Raw genomic sequence first — 20,358 nt, forward strand, 5'->3', positions numbered from 1 at the left:
AATATTGCATTATAAGAGTGAGGAGTGGAAGTGAGGAACTGTTCATGGTTCCTTAGAGTGTAAGAGGTTAAGCCTGTACATCAGTGGTTCTCAAACTTTTCCAGTGTAAGGCCCCCCTTGTGTAGGGTGAATCCCTTTGTGGCCTTCGAGTGTCGTTAAATTTTCACAATTTTGTCCCCCCCCATGCTAGACTTCTCTATATTAACTTTCTCAGCTAAGAGACTACATCTTCTATCTACAAATTTATCAATTTTAAATAGTCTTAGGTTTTATCAGCATGTGGTACTCTACTGTCCACTAGTATATCAACAGATGTCTCTGTTTGGTGATGTTTCAGCTTAGTGTGCTCTGCATCAGTGATTTAATTTATTAATATTTCAAATTTTTATGAAGATCATAGTTCACAGGTTGACAATCCCAACTTAAATACAAGTAAAATGAATTGAAAAAAATAATTGCTATGTGGCCCCCATGGCTCCATCTGATGGCTCCCAGTTTGAAAACCACTACTTTACATGTTGTAATATTTTTGCTCAAAGCACACCTTTAAGGCCTAGACCATAAACAAAAGTGATGCCCATGGCTTAATCCAGTACAATGATGAATTGGAAAAGCCATTCGCACAAAGCATTTACAAATACAGTTAATAATACTTCATGTCAGCATATACTGAGACTTTTATATACAGTAATAAGAAGACATAGCTCACAGGTCATGCCATTGTAAGTCATCAGTGTTAGAAAGAAAAGTTCCCAGGTAAACAGAGGTTTAATCCTCCAGACTGGTGCTGCGAACACGGTTACAACTGCATGGCAAGAAGAACAGGAGGACACAGTTCATTCTCTCGGTCACGGCATCATTTCACAGTCACAGCTTTTCTGTCTCGCTCATTGAAAATGTTGCATTATAATACTCGTCCACACAAAAAGCGTGTGTGCATTTGATACATGGAGTCAGAGAAAGTCAGTCCCACACTTAATACCACTCAAAGTACATGCCATATAAAAATAGATTTTTTTTTTTTACAGATTATAAATTGCCAGCATGAATTGCTAACATTGCAATGACCGTTTGTAGAAGTAGTACACTAGAGTATGTCACCTAGTTTTGATCTGAAACATTCAGGTGAGAGATTTCACTTGCCAAAGCTTCAATCTCAGTATCTCTCCACGGTCTCCCAGAATCCAAAACGTATCAATGCCAGCCACTCTGTCGTGGCTCATAGATGGTGCCCAGTGCTGAAGTCTGAGAGCTACACTATCTGAGGTGGGTGATGAATCATGTTTGAGTGGACAGAGTTAAATCGAGTGGTCTCTGGTGCTAGTATGATGTTGTTGGGTTTCGACTTAGGCCATAGAGTACCGTTAGTATGTTCGAAGTGATTCGACATCGCCTCGGATATTTGCGAGCTTGCAGTCTCGCTTCCTCCATTATCCATACCATCAGGTTCTATTTGGCCCCTGGAAAACTCTGACCCTTCATCAACTGGCCTCAGGTCTTCGTCATCTGTAAGTACTGGGTAGGTTGAATTCAAGGGTGAATGATGCCCTTTGCTGCCTGCTCTGCTGCCAGTTATGCTGCCTCCTCCTCCTGATTGCGGTCTGCCATCTGCTGGTAGAATGGCGCTACCGTTCCGAGACCTGATAATTTCAGCAGTGTGCTCCATCGGAAAAGTGGAAGGCTGTAGAGGAGGATGGAAGTGACTGTCCTAAAAACGGACAAACAAGAAAAAGACAAATATAGTAAAAATGGGTTACTTAAAAAAAAAAATTCCCCCATTTTCTAACAATTTGTTCACCTGTCAACTCCCACCCACCAGCCAGCTCTCCACTATCCTACAACAGCTACCAGGGGGCTTCCATGACGTCAAGCCAGCCAACTGCATCTTTTCAAACTGCTGCTCATACTGTATCACAGGGCAGTGTAACACACTCAGAAGAAAGCTCTACCTACCCTCTTTCACATACATGAGCTCACAATTGGCTTGTGTCGCTGTGATTGACATGAGAGAGAAAGAGAGTATATCATCTTTCCCACCCAGACAGCATGGCCAAAATTGCTCTCTTGGCTCCCAGCCAAGGATGGCAGACACACTGTCAGGATTCCAACTCACAAGCTCACGACAATAGGGTGAGTGTTTTTCTGTTGTACTACTGCTTATTTGTTGACGTGAGATATAATGGGAGAAATAATGGCATATTGTAGTATATTTTACTACACTGTACTGTACTGCAATGCATAAAGTACTATACATTAGAGAGAAATCAAGACATCATTAAAGGAATTCTCCACTCTGAAACATTAAACTTGTGCTTAGTGATTCTGGTGCTACTTTGTTGGTCGGGGATTTTCATTTTCCTGTGAGTTCGCAGTTGCGTACTGCACTGATGTCACAAGGAGATGTTGCTAGCGCAGTTACAGTGGTGGTTAGAAATTTTCAGTGATCTCACACATGTATGATAATATTCAGATTTCGCTGTTATAGCTCCTAAAAAGATCGAGCACAAGCTTCTTTTCTCAAATCATCATTTTCCCCCTGACGTTCAATCAGTCCGTATAGGATTTTGCAGAGTTTTTTGTGATTGTTGCAGCCAAAAATGCTTGATTTTGCTGCGAGTGTGCGTTGTGATGAGGTCACATGACGTGTCTTCGGCCAAACCTGCGGAAAATTCAACCTTCTCCGAATATTGCGGCGTTTGCTTGATTTTCCATTCATTTCTGTGATCGCAAAATTGCGAAATCCTGGAGTTCAGTGCCATATTATTGAGAAATCCAACACAGTAATAGTGGCGACAGCAAAAGTTTAACTAGAAACTCAAAAATACAATGCAGGTATCCGAGACAGTTACAGAGAGTTATACTCGGAGACCCAGCTCAGCTAGTTAATGATCTATATGATGACAAATACAATGGTGTTAGCATGAAAGTTTAAACTTTGAAACCCTTTGTTTTTTTAGCAGAGTAGGTGAGAGAGCTAAAAGCACAGACTAAAGGAATAAAGCATTGCTGCATCTGTAGGTAGAGATGAAGCAAGGGCTTATTACCAAAGGCACAACTATCAGCAGGTAGTTGAATGGCATTGTGGGTAATGTAGAAAACCGTTAGGCAAAGGAAACTAAAAAAAGTCAACTTAATTTCATTATGCCACTGAAGATCACGTTAATTATAAAAATGAACATGCAATTGGTTCAGTGTGGATTTTTCCTGACAAGACAAGCAGGTATAGTCAGTTCAAATCCATGAACTGCCAGAGAGCCACTTTTGGGCACTTGACCAATTCTTAACCTTTATCTGCTATAATTAACAGGTTTAGAGTAAAATTTATCAACTGGATAGCAACATGCCTGGATTGCATCGTACCTCACTCATAAATGCATCTGAATATACTTGAAATACACACATGAGGATGAACAGCATAAAAGTGTACATACTGGATGCAGCAGCAATGCATCGCTGTTCCTGGTGTAAGGCTGCGTTTTCAGTCCACTAGGAACCATCTCTCCATCTTTCTCTCGGTCCATCGTTCGTTCCCTGCCACGTCTGGATGTGTTATAAATGGCAGGTCGACCCAGAGAGTCTAATCCTCCTAAAGTAGAATGACTGTCTCGAGAGCGGGCATGGTCCTGTTTTTCCCGTTGATATTTGTGGTGTTTGTGCAATACAGAAAAAGACAACCAAACTCAATTTAAGCTGAAACTGTATTAAAAGAGTTCACGTGGAAATTAAAACAAAGCATGACATTTAATCTCACAAGACAGAAGAAAGCAAAAAACCCACCAATGAAGTGAGACTATGCCGTAATGTTCCTTCAACTCGTAATGGTATGTTCTCTTCCATCTGATAAGAGAAGAGAGGGATAGGTAGAGGAAAATATCAAGAAATGTAATATGCGACTGATTAATGCATGATGCTCCATTGTTGCAGGGTTGTTATAGCGGGTGTGGAAGCTCATACCTGGTATTTATTATCCATGCTGGTTGATACAACTCTTCTGATCGAGGCCTGTCTGGAAAGAGTGCTAATTTCTTCCCTGAGAGAGACAGAGAGAGAGAGAGAGACAGAGAGAAAGAAAGTGAGATTTTTTAATATTGGTTGATGCCTTGAATGATCTATAATGAATGAAAGAACTTGGAATATGGATTAAATGATGTGTTTATACTGAAAATGATGTGTTGATACTGACTAGTCACATAGTGTAATAAAACTGTAAATAAATGACCAAAAAAATGTTTCTTCTTACTTTTTCACATCCAGCTCCATAACCAGCTGTCTGTTTTTTCGTTTGTGATATCGGTTTACTGTTATTACTACAATCACTAGAATAAGCACCAGCGTCCCTGCAACTCCTCCAATGATGATCAGCAGGAGGCTGTCGAATGATGTCGGATTTTTTGGTTCCTCTGTTGTATACATGCACACCCAGAGACACACACAGACACAACCAACATACACCCGTTAGTGTATACACCCCCTTCAACTCACCTAACCTTCTAAATGTCTAGTCAAAATATAATATGCTGTGCATGTGGTTGTACAAGCACTAGGGGTCAGTAATGGTAAGCACATAAAAAATTTAGAACCAAAATCAGAAAACAGGAAATGAAGAAACTGAAATGTTAGGATAAATGCAATAATACCAAAATATATAGTGTCCCTTATTAAAAACATAATACTTCACTATAGATAAATGAAAAGCTAACCACTATGATGTAAACAGTAGTCTTTTGGTTAATGTGCATTGTATTAACAGCTGAAATACACAGACCAATCCATAGTTGTGACCCTCGCTCGCTCGCTTGCTCCCTCCAGTGGTTACCCTTTTCATTTATCTATCATGACATATTATTATGTTTTTAATAAGGTAATATATATTCTGGTATTATTGCACTTATAATAAACAAATAAAACTATAGGATAAACAGCATTTTTAAAACAGATACAAAGGGCTGTGTGATATAATTGATATAATGATATAATGATGTGATACACTTTTCTGAGATATGGTTGGTATGATGCATTTTTTAAACATTTTTAATAATTACAAATTAAATGGTACTTAATAGATATAACTGATTTGATGCAATTTTTTTACTCTTCTTTGTCTTTGTAGGCATTAAAGAAAAGTATCTTCAAACTCAGTTTAACTTTTTTGGTTTATTTTACTACAGTTTCACAGACTGTTTGTTACTTTAATTATATATCGTGATACGCATCGTGTATCGTATAAGTGTCCTTGAGTATCGTGATATGATTTATTTTTGCCATATCGCACAGCCCAAGAGAAACATACCTGTTACTTCTATTGCTATGTCCACTTTCCCAGACCCCACAACATTGGTGGCGACACATTCGTACACTCCCTTGTCTGTTAATCTAAGAGGCCGGTCAAACCGCAATATTTCCTTCTCCACGGTCACGCCATCTGGTAAGCCGCCATCTTTCCTGTGTAATGGACAAACATTGTTATATGCATATTTCTGCTTAACCAGGACATGGGGATAGGTAGTACACACCATTCAAGATTCAACAGCAATCCGATTTCCATTCATTACTTTCGATTCACACCAATCATGAACTATGCTTCATTTCTACAATCTCTGACAATTCATGTAAAGCATTTCCCACACACTTCCTTGATGTTTTACATGATGCACAGACAAGTTTGCATAAAGACGCCAAGATAACTGTTGTATGTCATCATGTTTACCTATTCCCCCCACAGACATATTGCTCTATAACTGTTGCTGTTGACTGAACACTTTAAACCGAACTCATGAAACAAATAGCTTAAACGCAGTGGTGTGCCTAACAGCTGCACCTTCTTACACTTCCATCCTTTCCAAACCCATATCCAGTCATTCACTAGTCATCTACTGTTTTTCCAACTTTCTCATCCACCTCTCCCTCCTTCGTGTGAAAATGTGTGCGTCTGTTTGTGTTCCTGACCGTTTTGCACAAGCTGGAACACGATACGACGACACACTTACTTTACTTGCTTTGCATTTGAACCAAGCAGACACGGAACAGGTTCTCCCACTTAGACTGCCTGCCAAAATGTTTAACGAGCGTGTGCGAGTACGTTTGTGTGTCGTAAGACAAAGTTCAGTAACCGAGTGTCTAACTGACTGAATGAGCTTGAAGGCTCTTATGGACAATTGCAACATTAGGGATGTTTTTTATGACATAATTACAAAACAAATGTTATATTAATGAAAAAAAAAATCGTATCAATGAAAATTCACACCAGTGAGGTCATAAAGGTCAATCAACTGCATACAGGAGAGTTCAATCTGGCTCAGAAGTGAATCAATCAGGGTGTGTTAATGAAGTTAGATTGAATCACTGATATACCACACCTTGAGCCAGGATTACTGTGGCATGTAGGCAGGGAGAACACAAACACAAAACACAGCCTTCATTTAACAGAGCTAGCGAAAAACACGTATTATTTCTCTTACATTAACTAACTGCTTATCCAAGAATGAGTGGAAAACAAGCGTACGACTACAAATAAATTACAGTAGAGATGTTTAATTTCATGAATCTAACGCTAATGTGATTGCACTGGTTAGAATTTATACTAGAACAACTGCTTCTAAAAATAAGCCTTTTCAAGCAAGGCATTCCTCCTGCCATCTTAAACCATCAAGAATGCATTAAAGGTTGTTTTAATTTGAGTTCAGTTACTTAGTATGATTGTCTGAAGATTTTGTCTTATTGAGCTGCGCATGCCAGTTTACTTTATTTGCTTTTCAGGGCAACATTTAGGGGGAAAAAATGACACAGAAAAATACAGATAGAGGCAGACAAATGTGGTAATGTACCTGGTCCAGGTGAAGTTTTGTGGTTTGGGGTTTCCTCCACCGTCACACTGTAGTCGAGCACCCTCCAGACCCATATACCAATTCTCATCATAACCTGAGATTGTTGCATCTGGAGGGTCTAAGACACACACATACACACAGACAAAAAAAATACTCACATTATTATGCATGCAGTATCCTTATTTGAACTTGTGTTGCCTTTGCAACATAAAATTTACTGACACATTACAGCAAATAGTGTTAGTAGCAATAATAATTAAAAGCAAAAATAACTTCATAATATTAATCCTGCCACTGTTTAAAACTAATGCAAAACATTCTGTCCAGGCAGTCACACCCAAACAGTGTTTAAATTATTTCTCGTAACTTAAGATGTTAAGACAATGAATCAGACAGAAACTGGGTAGTCACAGTTCTGAGACAGCCACAAAACAAGTGCGATGAGCCAGCCTGTACATGTTAAAACACAGGTTCAGATCTAAATGGACCTAGTATTTTCTATTTGGTAATTTAAGTGCAAAATAACTAATTGAGTGTAAGGATGGTAGAAACCTAATTGCTTAAATGAGGTAATTCATTTTCTAATTTAGAGTTACATGTACAATATATACAGTAGGTACTGTCTGAAATGTGAAGCTTAACTGACGTATGAACAATTCATTGGCATGTTGTTATGTTTAAAAAAAAAATCAAGTCATTAGAAACTACACTAGACAAACACTAGACAACATTCTAATAAACTCACAGTGCACTACAAGGTGATTGGTGAGTCTCCGTGGACTTTTTAGAGACGGGTGCCAGACCAGACAGTCCAGCTTGCGTCCGTTCATACTCCTCAGAGGGTGAAGGGAGTACTGGATGGAGCTGACACCATTGTCCAGACTACGGTTCTGGCTCTGGCCTGGCAGATCTGTATCCCACGAGAGACCCGGCTGAGGCTTGGCCATTGCACGGCACGTGGCAGCCATTCGAAACGACTGTCCCTCCACTAGAATAATAGGGTCCAATGTGGAGATGGGTTTAGCTGAGGAAAAAGAAAATAAGACGCAGAATGTTTAAGAATTAGTACTAAAATAAAGTCTGTCATTTTTATATAGGCCTAGCTGCACAATGGATATATCAACAAAACGTGCAATTTAGGCCAAACTCCTGTACATGTAGTGATGGGTCGTTCGTGAACGACTCATTCATTTTGAACGAATCTTTATATGACTTGAGAATAACGAGTTGTCTCAGAGAGCGATTCATTCATTTGTGTTGGCCGCGCATGTGCAACATTCTTTGTTCGACATCCTTGTTCATTTGTAAGGTAGACCCCTCACATCTCACAGGCTCTGTACAGGTAGCTCAACCCCCAAGTCTTCTGGTCTGATTCGTATGTTCTTTTGTCACATGACAGTCACATAGGCTCTGTACAGGAGACAGAAAAGATTAGTTTATCTCCCAAGTCTCTTTTTCCTATGTGGCTGTCATGTGACAAAAGAACGAACAACTTAGACCAGAAGACCTAGTTCACTGATGAATTAATCATTTCTGTGTCTCATAATTTGTCCTTGGCTGCATTACCATTTTTTCCTTATCTGGAATATGACCGAGAGATTCAAAGATCCAAGTCAGTAAAATTACCTGATCTTTCCATCACTAGTTTACACTCTACTGACATGCATACTGTCATCTTAAAACGCTCCAAAAACAAACAACCAACCAAACAAAATAATGACCTGGTATTCTGCAAAGGATATACCCTTCATGTAAGGTCATGTTAGTGAAAAGAGCTGTTTAGCACAGGTTACAGTTTCCAAAATACACCCCCTGACACTGCTAAGGCACTTAACTATTATCTTCCAAATTCGAGCTCTGTGTAGGTGATGTATTACAGATAATTACAAGGACTATCATTTTAGGCCAAAGTGAAATTCTTCCGATAGCTCACTGGTTGTCCTTTTTAACCTTTACTGACTTGACTGAAGGACTCATGATCTATAAGTCAATAAGAATTTCAGGTTAGTCTAAGAGGACAATATATTGTAGATCATTACAAGGACATTAATCATTTTCATTATATTATCTTCCAATTCCCACCCACTAGCCAGCTCTCCCCTAGCACATGACCACATCTTTTCAAACTGCTGCCCTCTTCCACATACATGAGTTCGAAGATGTTTGCAGTTGGTTAGTGTTGCACTGACTGACAGGCAGGAGAGAGCAAGTATGCCATCCCTCCTACCCAGAGATACCATGGGCATATCTACCATGCTCAGGATTCAACCACACAATCTCTGATGATATGGTGAATGTTTTTCTGTTCCACCTCTCATGAACCCTAAGAACAATCATTGTAAGCAATACTGATCTCTTGTAGCTCATTGGTTGTCCTTTTTGAACGGTTATTTACTTGGAGGACCAATGAGCAGCCTCTACTGTTGCTTAATTGGAGTGATATACACAAATTTGATTGGACAAGCAGCATTCCAAGTGTGCTGTGCTTGTCTGTGTTCACTGGTAATAGGTTTTTTTACTTAGAAACCATTACTACACTTACTGCAGGTTGCCAGTCATTCTGACAGCTGGGACTTTTTTTGGACAGAGAAAAAAACTAAATATTTGGCCATATTTTGTCTGAAATACAGTACCCTCCAAAAGTATTGGAACACCAAGGCCAATTCATTTGTTTGTGCTATACACCAGAGACATTTGAGTTTGAGATCAAAAGATGGATATGAGATGAGAGTTTAGGATTTCAGCTTTTACTTCCTGGTATTTACATCTAGATTCTAAAACACAGAACATTTTATGTTAGACCACCTGATTTTTAGGTGCACAAAACAAACAGATAAGTCTTGAAGTAAATGAAAGTACATAACACTTAGTATTTGGTTGTATATCCCTTGCTTGCTATAACTGGATCAAGCCTGCCACTCAGTGATATCAACAAATTGTTGGTTTCTTCTTTTGTGATGCTTTTCTAGGCTTTTACTGCAGCCTTTTTCAGTTGTTGTTTGTTTCATGGGGTAAATTCTCATCTCACATTCATCTTTTGATCTCAAACCCAAATGTCTTCAGTGTACAGCAAAAACAGATTAATTGGTCTTGCCGTTACAATAGTTTCGGAGGGGAGTGTATCAGTTACTTGATAGAACTGTTGTATAAATGCAATGTTACACTCGCAGTCATGCTACTGCACTGAATATCAGCATATTACAGCCGTGCTCTTACACTCTTGTGCCTGCGATGTTGCTTACGTATCAATCAGTGATAGAATCTGCTACTGCCTTGCCCTGGAATTTGTGTACTGTTATAGAGATAACTCCGAAATGTATGCACTTACTACACCTTGACTGGCAGGCATGTTATGATTCACCGCAGAGTACCAGAAAGATATAAAACAATACATTAATTTATGTTTGTGACAATGACAATCCTCCAATTTCTGCATGTTTTCCTTAAGAGTGCAATTTGTGACGTTTCAGATCTTTTTAGACTATAATAGATCATGCATATTCAGTAAATGCTTTACAGTGTCAACACTGGGCCTGAAGTGGGAATACACTCTGGATGGACTGCCAGTCCAGCACAGGGTTGGAGGAAACCCACACTAACATGGGGAGAACGTGCAGATCTCCATGAAACCTGAGCTCAGGATCGATCTGGGAAACCTAGAGATGTGAGGCAGCTACCTGCCAAAAATATCTTAAATGTACAATATTGCCATGCAACGGATTTGTCTAGTTTCTGCCTGCTTACATTTTTTTGACCTGGATATTTACTCCGCTGCAACCAGAACAGAGATGCCCAGCTACACCATATTCTTTAACATGCATCTCATAAGGCACCCAGAGAACTTCAGAGTATGTGATCAGTTTAGGGGAAGCGAAGGCTTATTTTCATTTTTTCATTGCAATTGCAATTCACCTCGCAAGAATTTCCTCCGATTTTCTCCCCAATTTGGTCATCTGCCAAGTCCCACCCACTAGCCATCTGTCCCTCTGGGGAAGATAAGGGCAAACACATGTTCCCTCCAAATCCTGTGGCACCAATTACCGCATCTTTTCAAACTGCTGCTCATGCTGCATCACAGGGCAGTGTAACACACTTGGAATAAACCACCATCTGCCCTCTTCCTCATACAGAAGCTCACAGACAACTACAATCGGCTAATATTGTACTAATATAGGAGAATAATGCCATTTCTCCCACCCACAAAGCACAGCTAATTTTTCTCTCTCTTTGTACCTGGCCATATATGGCTGCGGCATTGTCAGGACTTAAAATATGCAATCTCCTGACAAGCACACACAAGACTTCTATTCCAGATCAGATGTCCTTTAGCACTGTAGGCTGTACTTCGGTCTTCTACGTGGGGTGGAGTGGGAAGGAAGGTTTACTGAAATATTTGTAAACACTTACTCCACACAGTAAGAGACACTTGAGTCTTTACGTTTCCACTAGGGTATGTAGCAATGGTACAGGTATAGCGTCCCTCGTCTGAAAGCCCTGTGTTCAGGATAATCAGAGCGGAGTTTATCATGGGGTTGCTGTCTTCAAAGCGCACGCGGCCTACATAAGCAGGAGATTCTAAAAGAGAAACAGAAAAGGAAAGTAAGACTAACAATAGTTCCTGAACAGGATGTTAACAGAAAAACTCCTGGCTGAATGAACACTTTAGTATGGAAATACAATTTTAAAAAATCAGAACTTCCTGATTTAAAATCTAGTGATAAAAAACCACAACATAAAGTTATAGTATTTTGCAATAACATACAGTTCTTCAATCAGATATTTTTAATTGTATGGGTCATCTACAGTCTACAGTGAACAACATGTGGCAAAGCAAGTTCAACGCTCTCTCTGTGGACACAGTTTAAATTTAAAAATGATTTAACATATTGGCTGTAATTACTTTTTAGAGTAAAGTTATAAAGGTGCATTGGATGGACCTGTCTACAGTTTAAAGATGCATACTAAAGCTTAAAAGGTGCACCCTTGAGGATACCACCCCAGCAACAAGGAAATGTACAGTTTAGTACTTTTTTTTTCCTAAGCATGAACAATTAAAGCCAACAAATGGATGCAACAAATGCTTTGTACCTAGCTGTCCATCCTGATGATGAGCAGTTATGATCTGCTGTTCGGTCCCATCTGACTTAACGTGTATCCAGATAACCTGAACGATCACCTCTGCTACTGATGGCTGGAACTTACAAGGCAGAACCACATCTTCTTCTGCTAATGTATACACAGTTGAGCTTGGGGGTTTCACAAACTCTCCTCCATTTACACAGACCACTGCAAGATGGACAGAGGAAGAAAAAGGAAAGACATTTGAAATGTATTCTAATACATACTCAAGTTTTAGAATGTTAAAACAATTTGCACAAATGATATCAAAAAGGTTTCCCTAGTTTAAAGCAAAAACTGATCAAATAGAAGTACTATTGTAAACAAATATGAGCCAGCATACTTTTTACACATTATTTACTGGGCAATTGCTCATGAATACTAATAAAACAATCACCACTTAAACGAAATATTTCATGCCGTTGGACTGAGAAGACTACGCAAGAGGGCGGAGTGGATGCTGGTGAAAAATAAAAACAAAAAATAGTATGGAACAATACAAAAGGGAGTGAGTGTGTTAGAGGAAGGGTGGAGCTAAAAACATGGGTGTTTAATGAAATTGAATGGATGAAAGATAGATATGCTGCTCAACTTGTCTTCATGTCGTCATCATTTATTATCTCAGGCTGGCCATGTACACACACGCAGAGGTCAGTATATTGTGTGGATTAAAATCCTATGATAGTGTAGTTGCAGATTTGTGTAACATGTCGTTTCAAAACATAAATTTGATTTGTGAATTTATTTCACTTTAAATAAATCACCTCCTTGGGGGTGTTCAGCATAAAAGCATGCACCTGATCTGAAAAATTATAGGAATTGAAACAAACCAAAGCAATGTGAGCGAATTTTGGTCGATTTTATATTTTGGTTTTGGCCAAAATGTTCTGTTTCAGTGCATCACTACCACCAACTAGAACTAGAAAACTGAAGTACATGCTTTTCACGCTGACCAACAGATTAGATACGGAAAGTAACCTGAGACTTTTCAAGAAATGCGGTGCAAAAAGGGTTATTACATACATCATGTCTCGGGTTACATAGCCTGTTTACTAAAGTAAACTCTCTAATACATACAAATCAGTGTCTATTGGTGTCAGTGGTAGATTTCTTCTCAGTTACACACTGAGGTATGAGATACAACACCTGCTTTTAAAAGATACATCTGTATAATAGGCAATGCCCAGTAGAATTCCCCATTCTGTTTTAACATTTGACCAGCTTTACAAAAAGAAATTAAACAAAAGGTTTGCCTAGGAAAATGTATTATTTTTGCTAATTGATTTAAAACTGCCTGGACAGTCATATTTGTTTTAGTACTAAAGCTCGTTTTGATGTCAGATCTCATTAAGACCTTTTGTTTAATATGTAGAACTGTTTTGCCTAAATTGTCTCACACTCTGGTTCTAAGCCCTCAATATAAGCTACTTAATACAAATAAATACATAAATGAAAGTATTAAGTGTACTTCTGCATTTGCTCAAGAAATACCAACTGCTCTGTTCAGCTGGAGAAATAAGGCCACAGCACTGTAGAGTCCTACCTGATTCAATTCAACTGATTCTGGTAGGAAATGAGGGAAAATACAAAGATCTGTAGTGATCTGTCTCTCCGAGACCTGGCTTTGATACTCCTCGTTTAAGAGGACATTAAAAATAGCTGCAAAATTGTAAACTGTCATTTTAACCCTTTACTGCATGGTGTTGCCATATGGCAACAATTATTTTATCTCCAAATTTTTGATAGGCAATAATACAAAACTACCATTTTCCTATGTAACTGGAAAATGGGGGATTTAACTTTGACATAAAAAAATGCCATGTCAGATGAACAGAAAGTGTTGTTTGGAGGGTTCTCGATCTTTGATAAAATTTTCCAATAGGCAAACCTACTTAAAGGAAAAATTTGAAACACTATCTGAAAAGAATTAACATTTTTGCAGTCAACAAGTTTATATATTTTGAGTATTTTCTTAAATGGTAAAATGGGATTGTTGCCATATGGCAACAGCATGTGTTAATGGAACTGTGGTATGTGCATTCATGAACTGAAACAGGCCTACATAGCAAAAACGACAATAGGCTTCTCTAATAGTATATTAACAAAAAAAAAGACTAAGAAAAACACTTGTATTTTCAGACATTTTGCAAACTTATGAAATAAGTTTGCAAAACTTATTTCATAAGTTTTTAAAATGCAAAAAATAACTTTTGCATTTTATGTTCTAAATTTTATGTTTCGAGAGAATTAAAAAAAAAGATACTTCACCCAAAACATTTGCATCTAATTTGAGTGAGTAAAGCCATCCACATAGTTTTTACAACTGTAATTCCTTTCTAGTAGATATATCAGCCCTTTGTAATAAAACAATTAATAATAATAATAATAATAATAATAATAATAATAATAATAATAATAATAATAATAATAAAGATACCTCCCATGCTAATTGTTTGTTCTTTTTTTACTTGAACTAATTTTAACTTTTTTTTTTTTAGAGCCACAAGATGGGGGACCCCTGGATGGGGTACCAGCCCATCGAAGGGCACAATCACACATTCACACACTACAGACAATTTGTAAATGCCAATCAGTCTACAGTGCATGTGTTTGGACTTGGGGAGGAAACCAGAGTACCCGTAGAGAATCCCCGAAGCACTGGGAGAACATGCAAGCTCCGTGCACACAGGATGGAGGCTGGAATCTTTATGATGAGAATATATATGACAATTCTGACCATGAACAATAGGTTTAGGTTTGGATGTGTACTTATTTAGCTAGAGTTATACATAAATCAAAATATCCAACAAAGTAATATTGTGATTGTGTGTGTGTGTGTGTGTGTGTGTGTGTGTGTGTGTGTGAGAGAGAGAGAGAGAGAGAGAGAGAGATATGTTTATCCATTCTGTCACAATCATTTCTGACAGACTTGTGTAGGAGCTGATCATCAGAACCAGTTCTTCCTGAAAGATCAGACAACTGTGGACGTGTTGTTGGGTGCCCAACGCTTAACCAACACGTTTGGGAGGAAAAAAAGCCTTAAGAAAGGCAAAACAACACAATTAAATACTTACACAAATTCCAGATAAGTAAAATCCTCAAACAACTCAACACTGCCATAGTCCACTTGGATTTTCCTCCTAACACGAAATCTCAGGTGTCAAGGAGTATTTCACACAAACACATACGCCATTGAGGAAAAAAGAAAACTACGTGGTACTCAAACTTGATAATCCAGATTTTTAAATGAATCTTTTATCAGTTCTATATTCCCCGCAGGTTTCGAAGAGTCTGCAGTAGTGAAGACCAAAATAAAGTCGCCAGTTTCCAGTCAGACCGCTGCAACATAAATTCATCAGAAACGCTCAAGCGCGTTCAGTCCTCTGCGTCTCAGGAAAGCTGCGTCCTGGGAAATAATGTCGAGTAAAACAATTCAATCCATTCTGTAGACTTTCATTCGGATTCCTTTTAAAGCGTCCGACTTTAAGTTTGTTTCACACAGACACCTGTTATCACGACTCGCCTCTCCTGTGCGCACGCACTCACACAAGCTCGCACAGTTCCTCTCACAGGTGTGCACAGATATACGCGCGCACGCGCGCTTTCTCACTCAGACACTCAGACATTCAGTCACTCTCTCTCTTTCTCTCTCTCACTCATACACACTCACACACACTCAGTTCATGCATCCATCAATCCATCTTCTACCGCTTACTCCTTTTCAGGGTCACGGGGAAACCTGGAGCCTATCCCAGGGAGCATCGGGCACAAGGCGGGGTACACCCTGGACAGGGCGCCAGTCCATCGCAGGGCACACTCACATACACATTCACACACCCATTCATACACTACGGACACTTTAGACACGCCAATCAGCCTACCATGCATGTCTTTGGACTGGGGGAGGAAATCGGAGTACCCGGAGGAAACCCCCGCAGCACAGGGAGAACAGGCAAACTCCACACACACATGGCCCCAGCGGGACTCGAACCCCCGACCATGGAGGTGTGAGGCGTACGTGCTAACCATACTCAGTTCAATTAAATTCAATTAGTTTTATTGGCATTCCCCTGACAACAGTTACAGTATTGCCAAACCAATAAAGTGACATAATTAAATTATTTATACAAACAGCCTTAAACAGAGTAAAAACAAATGCACATAACAAATAATGACAATGCAATGTCAAACAAGGTTCTGTGTGGGTGTGTGTGTGTCACACTCATTTATCACTCGTTTGCCAGTGTAAGTGCAGAATTCAGGATGAACATAGAATTCAGTGATGGACTTTAACAGGAAACATGGCAAGCACATAACACACGACACTGTTGCCAAACTTATTAAAAATTCAAAAAGACCGGACCAACTGAGAAGTGGACGAACATCTACAGACGAAGGCACAACCGATGTGATGCTGGCGTACATACTCCCCTACAGACTTTTGGGACACCCTGTAAAGTAAAATTGGCTGTATTTTTGACACCCAGTGCAGCTCTGTCTTCTCAGCATGGCTGGTAGGGAGTCAGGAAGTCTTATATCAGCCCGTCTCAATGAACATGCATACTCTCAGAATGGGGTCGCCAAGTGAAGAAGCCTGTAGCACATAAAAACAACTCTCTTCTGTTACATCGCTCACTACAGAGTTCCAAACTGCCTCTGGAAGCAACATCAGCACAAGAACTGTGTATATTGAGCTTCAGGAAATGTGTTTCCGTGGCTGAGCAGTTGAACACAAGCCTAAGATCGCTATGGGCAATGCTAAGTGTGGCCTAGAGTGGTGTAAAGCACACTGCCACTGGACTCTGGAGCACTTGAAACATGTTCTCTAGAGTGATTAATCATGCTTCACTATCAGGCAATCTGATGGACAAATCTGGGTTTGGTGGATGCCAGGAGAACACTACCTACTGGAATACATAGTGCAAACAGTAAATTTAGTAGGGGAGGAATAATGGTCTGGGGCTGTTTTTTAGGGTTTGGGCCAGACCCCTTAGCTTCAGCTAAGCGTAATGTTAATGCTGTAGCATGCGCAGACATTTTAGACAATTTTATGATTCCAACTTTGTGGCACCAGTTTGGGGATGGACCTTTTCTGTTCCAGCATGACAATCCCCCATGCTCTAAGCAAGGCCCATAAAGACATAGTTTGGCAAGTTTTGTGTGGAGGAACAGCACAGAGCCCTGACCTCAACTCTACTTAACATCTTGAACTGAAACATCAGTTACAAGCCAGGCTTTCAAGTCCAACATCAGTGCTTGATATCACAAATGTTCTTTTGAATGAATAGGCACAAATGCTCACATATAAGTCATTCCTAGATGAGAGGAGGCTGTTATAGCTGCAAAGGAGTGGGGTGGGGGGTGTAATAGTGGAGTCAGGTGTCAACATACTTTTGGCCAAATAGTGATATTTGTTTGCTTTTGAATGAAAAATAACTGATCCTTTCTGATTATAGCCTATCAAATTTCCTGCTGCAAGACTTTCTGATAAGAAGAATGGTTTCATTCAAATCATGCATATGTTTGGTGCAGAGCATGAGTTTAAGAGGAAGTGATATCTGAACAAAAGAATGTATATCTTTACACAGTTTTGTTTATTAAAATGAAGTCGCTCATCAACCACAAAAAGTCAGAATTTAATAAGCATATAAATGGTATGGTAGCGCAGTAGGTAGCATTGCCTTCTCACAGCTCCGGGGTCCCTGCTTTAATTCTGAGCTCAGGTTACTGCCTGTATGGAGTTTCACATGTTCACCCTTTGTGGCTTTCCTTGGGGTTCTCTATTTTCCTCCCACCTCCCAAAAACATACCATGCACAAAAACATGGATTAGCTAAACCCATAGGTGTGAATGAGTGTGTGAATGTGTGTGTGTGTGTGTGTGTGTATGGTACCCTGCAATGAACTGACAACCCATCCAGGGTGTATTCCTGCCTCATGCCCAGTGTTCCCAGGATATGCTCTGGATCCACTGTAAATCTGATGAGGATAAGGCGGTTACTGAAAGTAAGTGAGTGATTGATCTGATTTCTAGGAAACAAAGTATATTTAAAGGGAAGGTTCTGTATGTTTTGAGTACTAAGGGGCAAGTGAAAGGAGAAGACTACTTCTACTAATCTAATCTACTCTCAGTTTGAAAAAAAAGAGACCTATAAATCCCTTGATTTTGCACTTAACTTGATTTTGCTAAGAATATTGGTTATATTCAAATCATGTGTATAGCCTATGTGGTACATTGATTGTGTTTAGCAGGAACTGAGGTCTGAGTAAAAGAATGTGACTCATTCACTTGTTCATTAGAACAAAACAGATAATCAGCGACAAAATTTTTGCAATGTCTGACTGCCACGTCATGTATTATTACACCTACAAATGCTGACATGAAATCAATGACTCCTACTTGTCCTTCCGAATCGCAGCATTGTTTTGTTGAGGGGCTGCATTTGTGTCTTTAGGTGCACACTATGCAGTCAGATGAAGAGACGTAATAACTTTAAAACTTGTTCTTCACCAAAAGCAGTTAGAGCCTGAGGCACTACCACAGCAGACAGCACCATCTCCTTCCAGAAGCGACACATGAAAACATACCTTTTGTGTCATGGGAAGCTTTCATCAGAGTGACATCATGATGCCACCTAGTGTCAAAGTTAAGCACATGTCAGGTATACAGACATGCAGCATTCACAGACTCAACTCTAGTCCAGCTCAGTTCTGATTAATACCGGAATAATGCTGTGTTTACATACACATCAATATTCCAGTGTTAATCACTATTTGGCAATATTCTAATTAGTATTGAGTCACGTAAATGCCGCAATACGATTGCCCGATTCAGATTAAGACAATATTCTGATTCCCAAAATTCCGATTTCCACCCCTGGAATACGGCTGTTTTAATAAAAAAAAAAAAATGTAAACACCTTGTAAACACATTCAGAAAATCCATTGAAAGGAGATATACACATATGCTCAGTCCACAAGGAATTGTAGCTGCTAACAGATGCTTAGCTGTAGGCTAGGCATTTAGGAATGGCAGCTCAGGCATACTTACAACAAGCATGTATACAGGAATATCCCGATGCCTGTACACATATAAACACCATATTCAGAATATGGCTGCAACCAAAATATAGCCCTTAAATGGAATTTGATGTGCATGTAAAAGTAGCAAACACTTGAGGTGGTCAAACTTTGTTTGTCCTAATGTATGAGGTGGCAGCCAAACTTATAAGTATATTGATTGCTCAATTTTGTTTCTGCCCATCACTTGAATTACAAAACCCACATACAAATTTGGATACTTAGCACTGTATACTTAGCACTTTAGTTGAGAAAGATCTGTCAGCATTTGTTTTCTATTATATCCTGTCACGATAGCTTTATGTTAGCCATTTGGTTTGCATTTGCAGTTAACCTCTATGAAGTCATGTTAGCTCATGGTACATAACTGGCTCATTTTAGGCATAGCATCCTCTCAGGAACCCTGTTTAGGTTACCCATATAAGCTAGCAGACTGTTTTAACAGGGAAGATTATAAACATTTATGAATTTAACTTGAAATATTCTCAGAAATCATGTTAGGTAGCTCATGGTAGCTAGCAGACCAATAAATAACTTCATTATTCCCATGAGAAGACTTTGGCTATGAATTTGACTAAAATATCTGATAAATGCTGAGAACATATTCTTTAAAAGTGCAGTACTGTCTTCACAGATTAGCCTTTGTTCATATTAGGGTTGCTAGAGTTTAGAAATGGCTAAACTGGACAGACAGGAGAACCGAGATAGGTTTACTTGCTTTTTCATCCTGAACCTTCCCATAACATAGCCTATTTTTGCCTACATGCATACACAGGCTGTATCTCAAACCACACCCTACCTACTACTAATGTTCAAAATACCAATGGCAACATGAGGGGTAAAATAATTTGCCTTGCTTTTTGGTACTGTATTTACAGATTGAGCTGCAGCAGCAGAACACACCCGTCACACGTCTGAAAGCCCCAACTCATGTGAGTTGACATGATAATTTGTAAAAACACACCAGTGCAAAGCCTCGACCGTAGAAAATCATTTGGAAGTCCATTTCATTAACGGACACATAGTACTCTTAACTTTCTGCTTCGTCAATTCACTCATTTTGCTGAGACATTTTCTCGATATCAATGTGCTTGTCCTCCATTAAATGATTAATAAAGAAGGCAAAAATCTATTCTTTATATCTTTATTATTTTTATCTCAATGGCCAATTAACAGTGTAATTGACAGCCATACCATAGTTGCTGTAGTGTAACCTGCTGGACTTAAATCTATAATAGATGTAACAAGCACCAAGACCATCTAAGACTAGCAAAACTGTCATTAAAAAAAAAAATTATACATACAATATCTCTCCAAACAGGTGGATACCTGACCAA

At 39.2% G+C, this 20,358-nt stretch overlaps 1 protein-coding gene across 1 annotated transcript; it reads right to left on the minus strand.

The window, feature by feature from the left end:
- Positions 1-659: 659 nt before the first annotated feature.
- On the minus strand, positions 660-16,020 carry nectin4a (nectin cell adhesion molecule 4a). Its single transcript, XM_053628863.1, has 11 exons — positions 15,017-16,020; positions 11,913-12,110; positions 11,232-11,399; positions 7,570-7,848; positions 6,825-6,942; positions 5,291-5,442; positions 4,241-4,400; positions 3,955-4,030; positions 3,778-3,837; positions 3,432-3,623; positions 660-1,708 (listed from the first exon to the last, which is right to left on the minus strand). The coding sequence occupies exons 1-11, from the start codon at positions 15,060-15,062 to the stop codon at positions 1,253-1,255; spliced, it is 1,905 nt and encodes a 634-aa protein (XP_053484838.1). The 5' UTR covers positions 15,063-16,020; the 3' UTR covers positions 660-1,252.
- Between the last annotated feature and the right edge of the window lie 4,338 nt (positions 16,021-20,358).

Source organism: Ictalurus furcatus, chromosome 7 (genome assembly GCF_023375685.1).
Source record: "Ictalurus furcatus strain D&B chromosome 7, Billie_1.0, whole genome shotgun sequence".
Lineage (NCBI taxonomy): Eukaryota > Metazoa > Chordata > Actinopteri > Siluriformes > Ictaluridae > Ictalurus > Ictalurus furcatus.

Excerpts from the sequence above, each read along its gene's own strand:
- nectin4a (XM_053628863.1), bottom strand. The coding sequence starts at position 15,062 with ATGGCAGTGTTGAGTTGTTTGAGGATTTTACTTATCTGGAATTTGT. Across the intron at positions 11,400-11,912 it reads TCATCAGGATGGACAGCTAG|AATCTCCTGCTTATGTAGGC; the intron begins GTACAAAGCATT and ends TTTCTCTTTTAG. Across the intron at positions 1,709-3,431 it reads ATGCATTGCTGCTGCATCCA|GACAGTCACTTCCATCCTCC; the intron begins GTATGTACACTT and ends GTCCGTTTTTAG.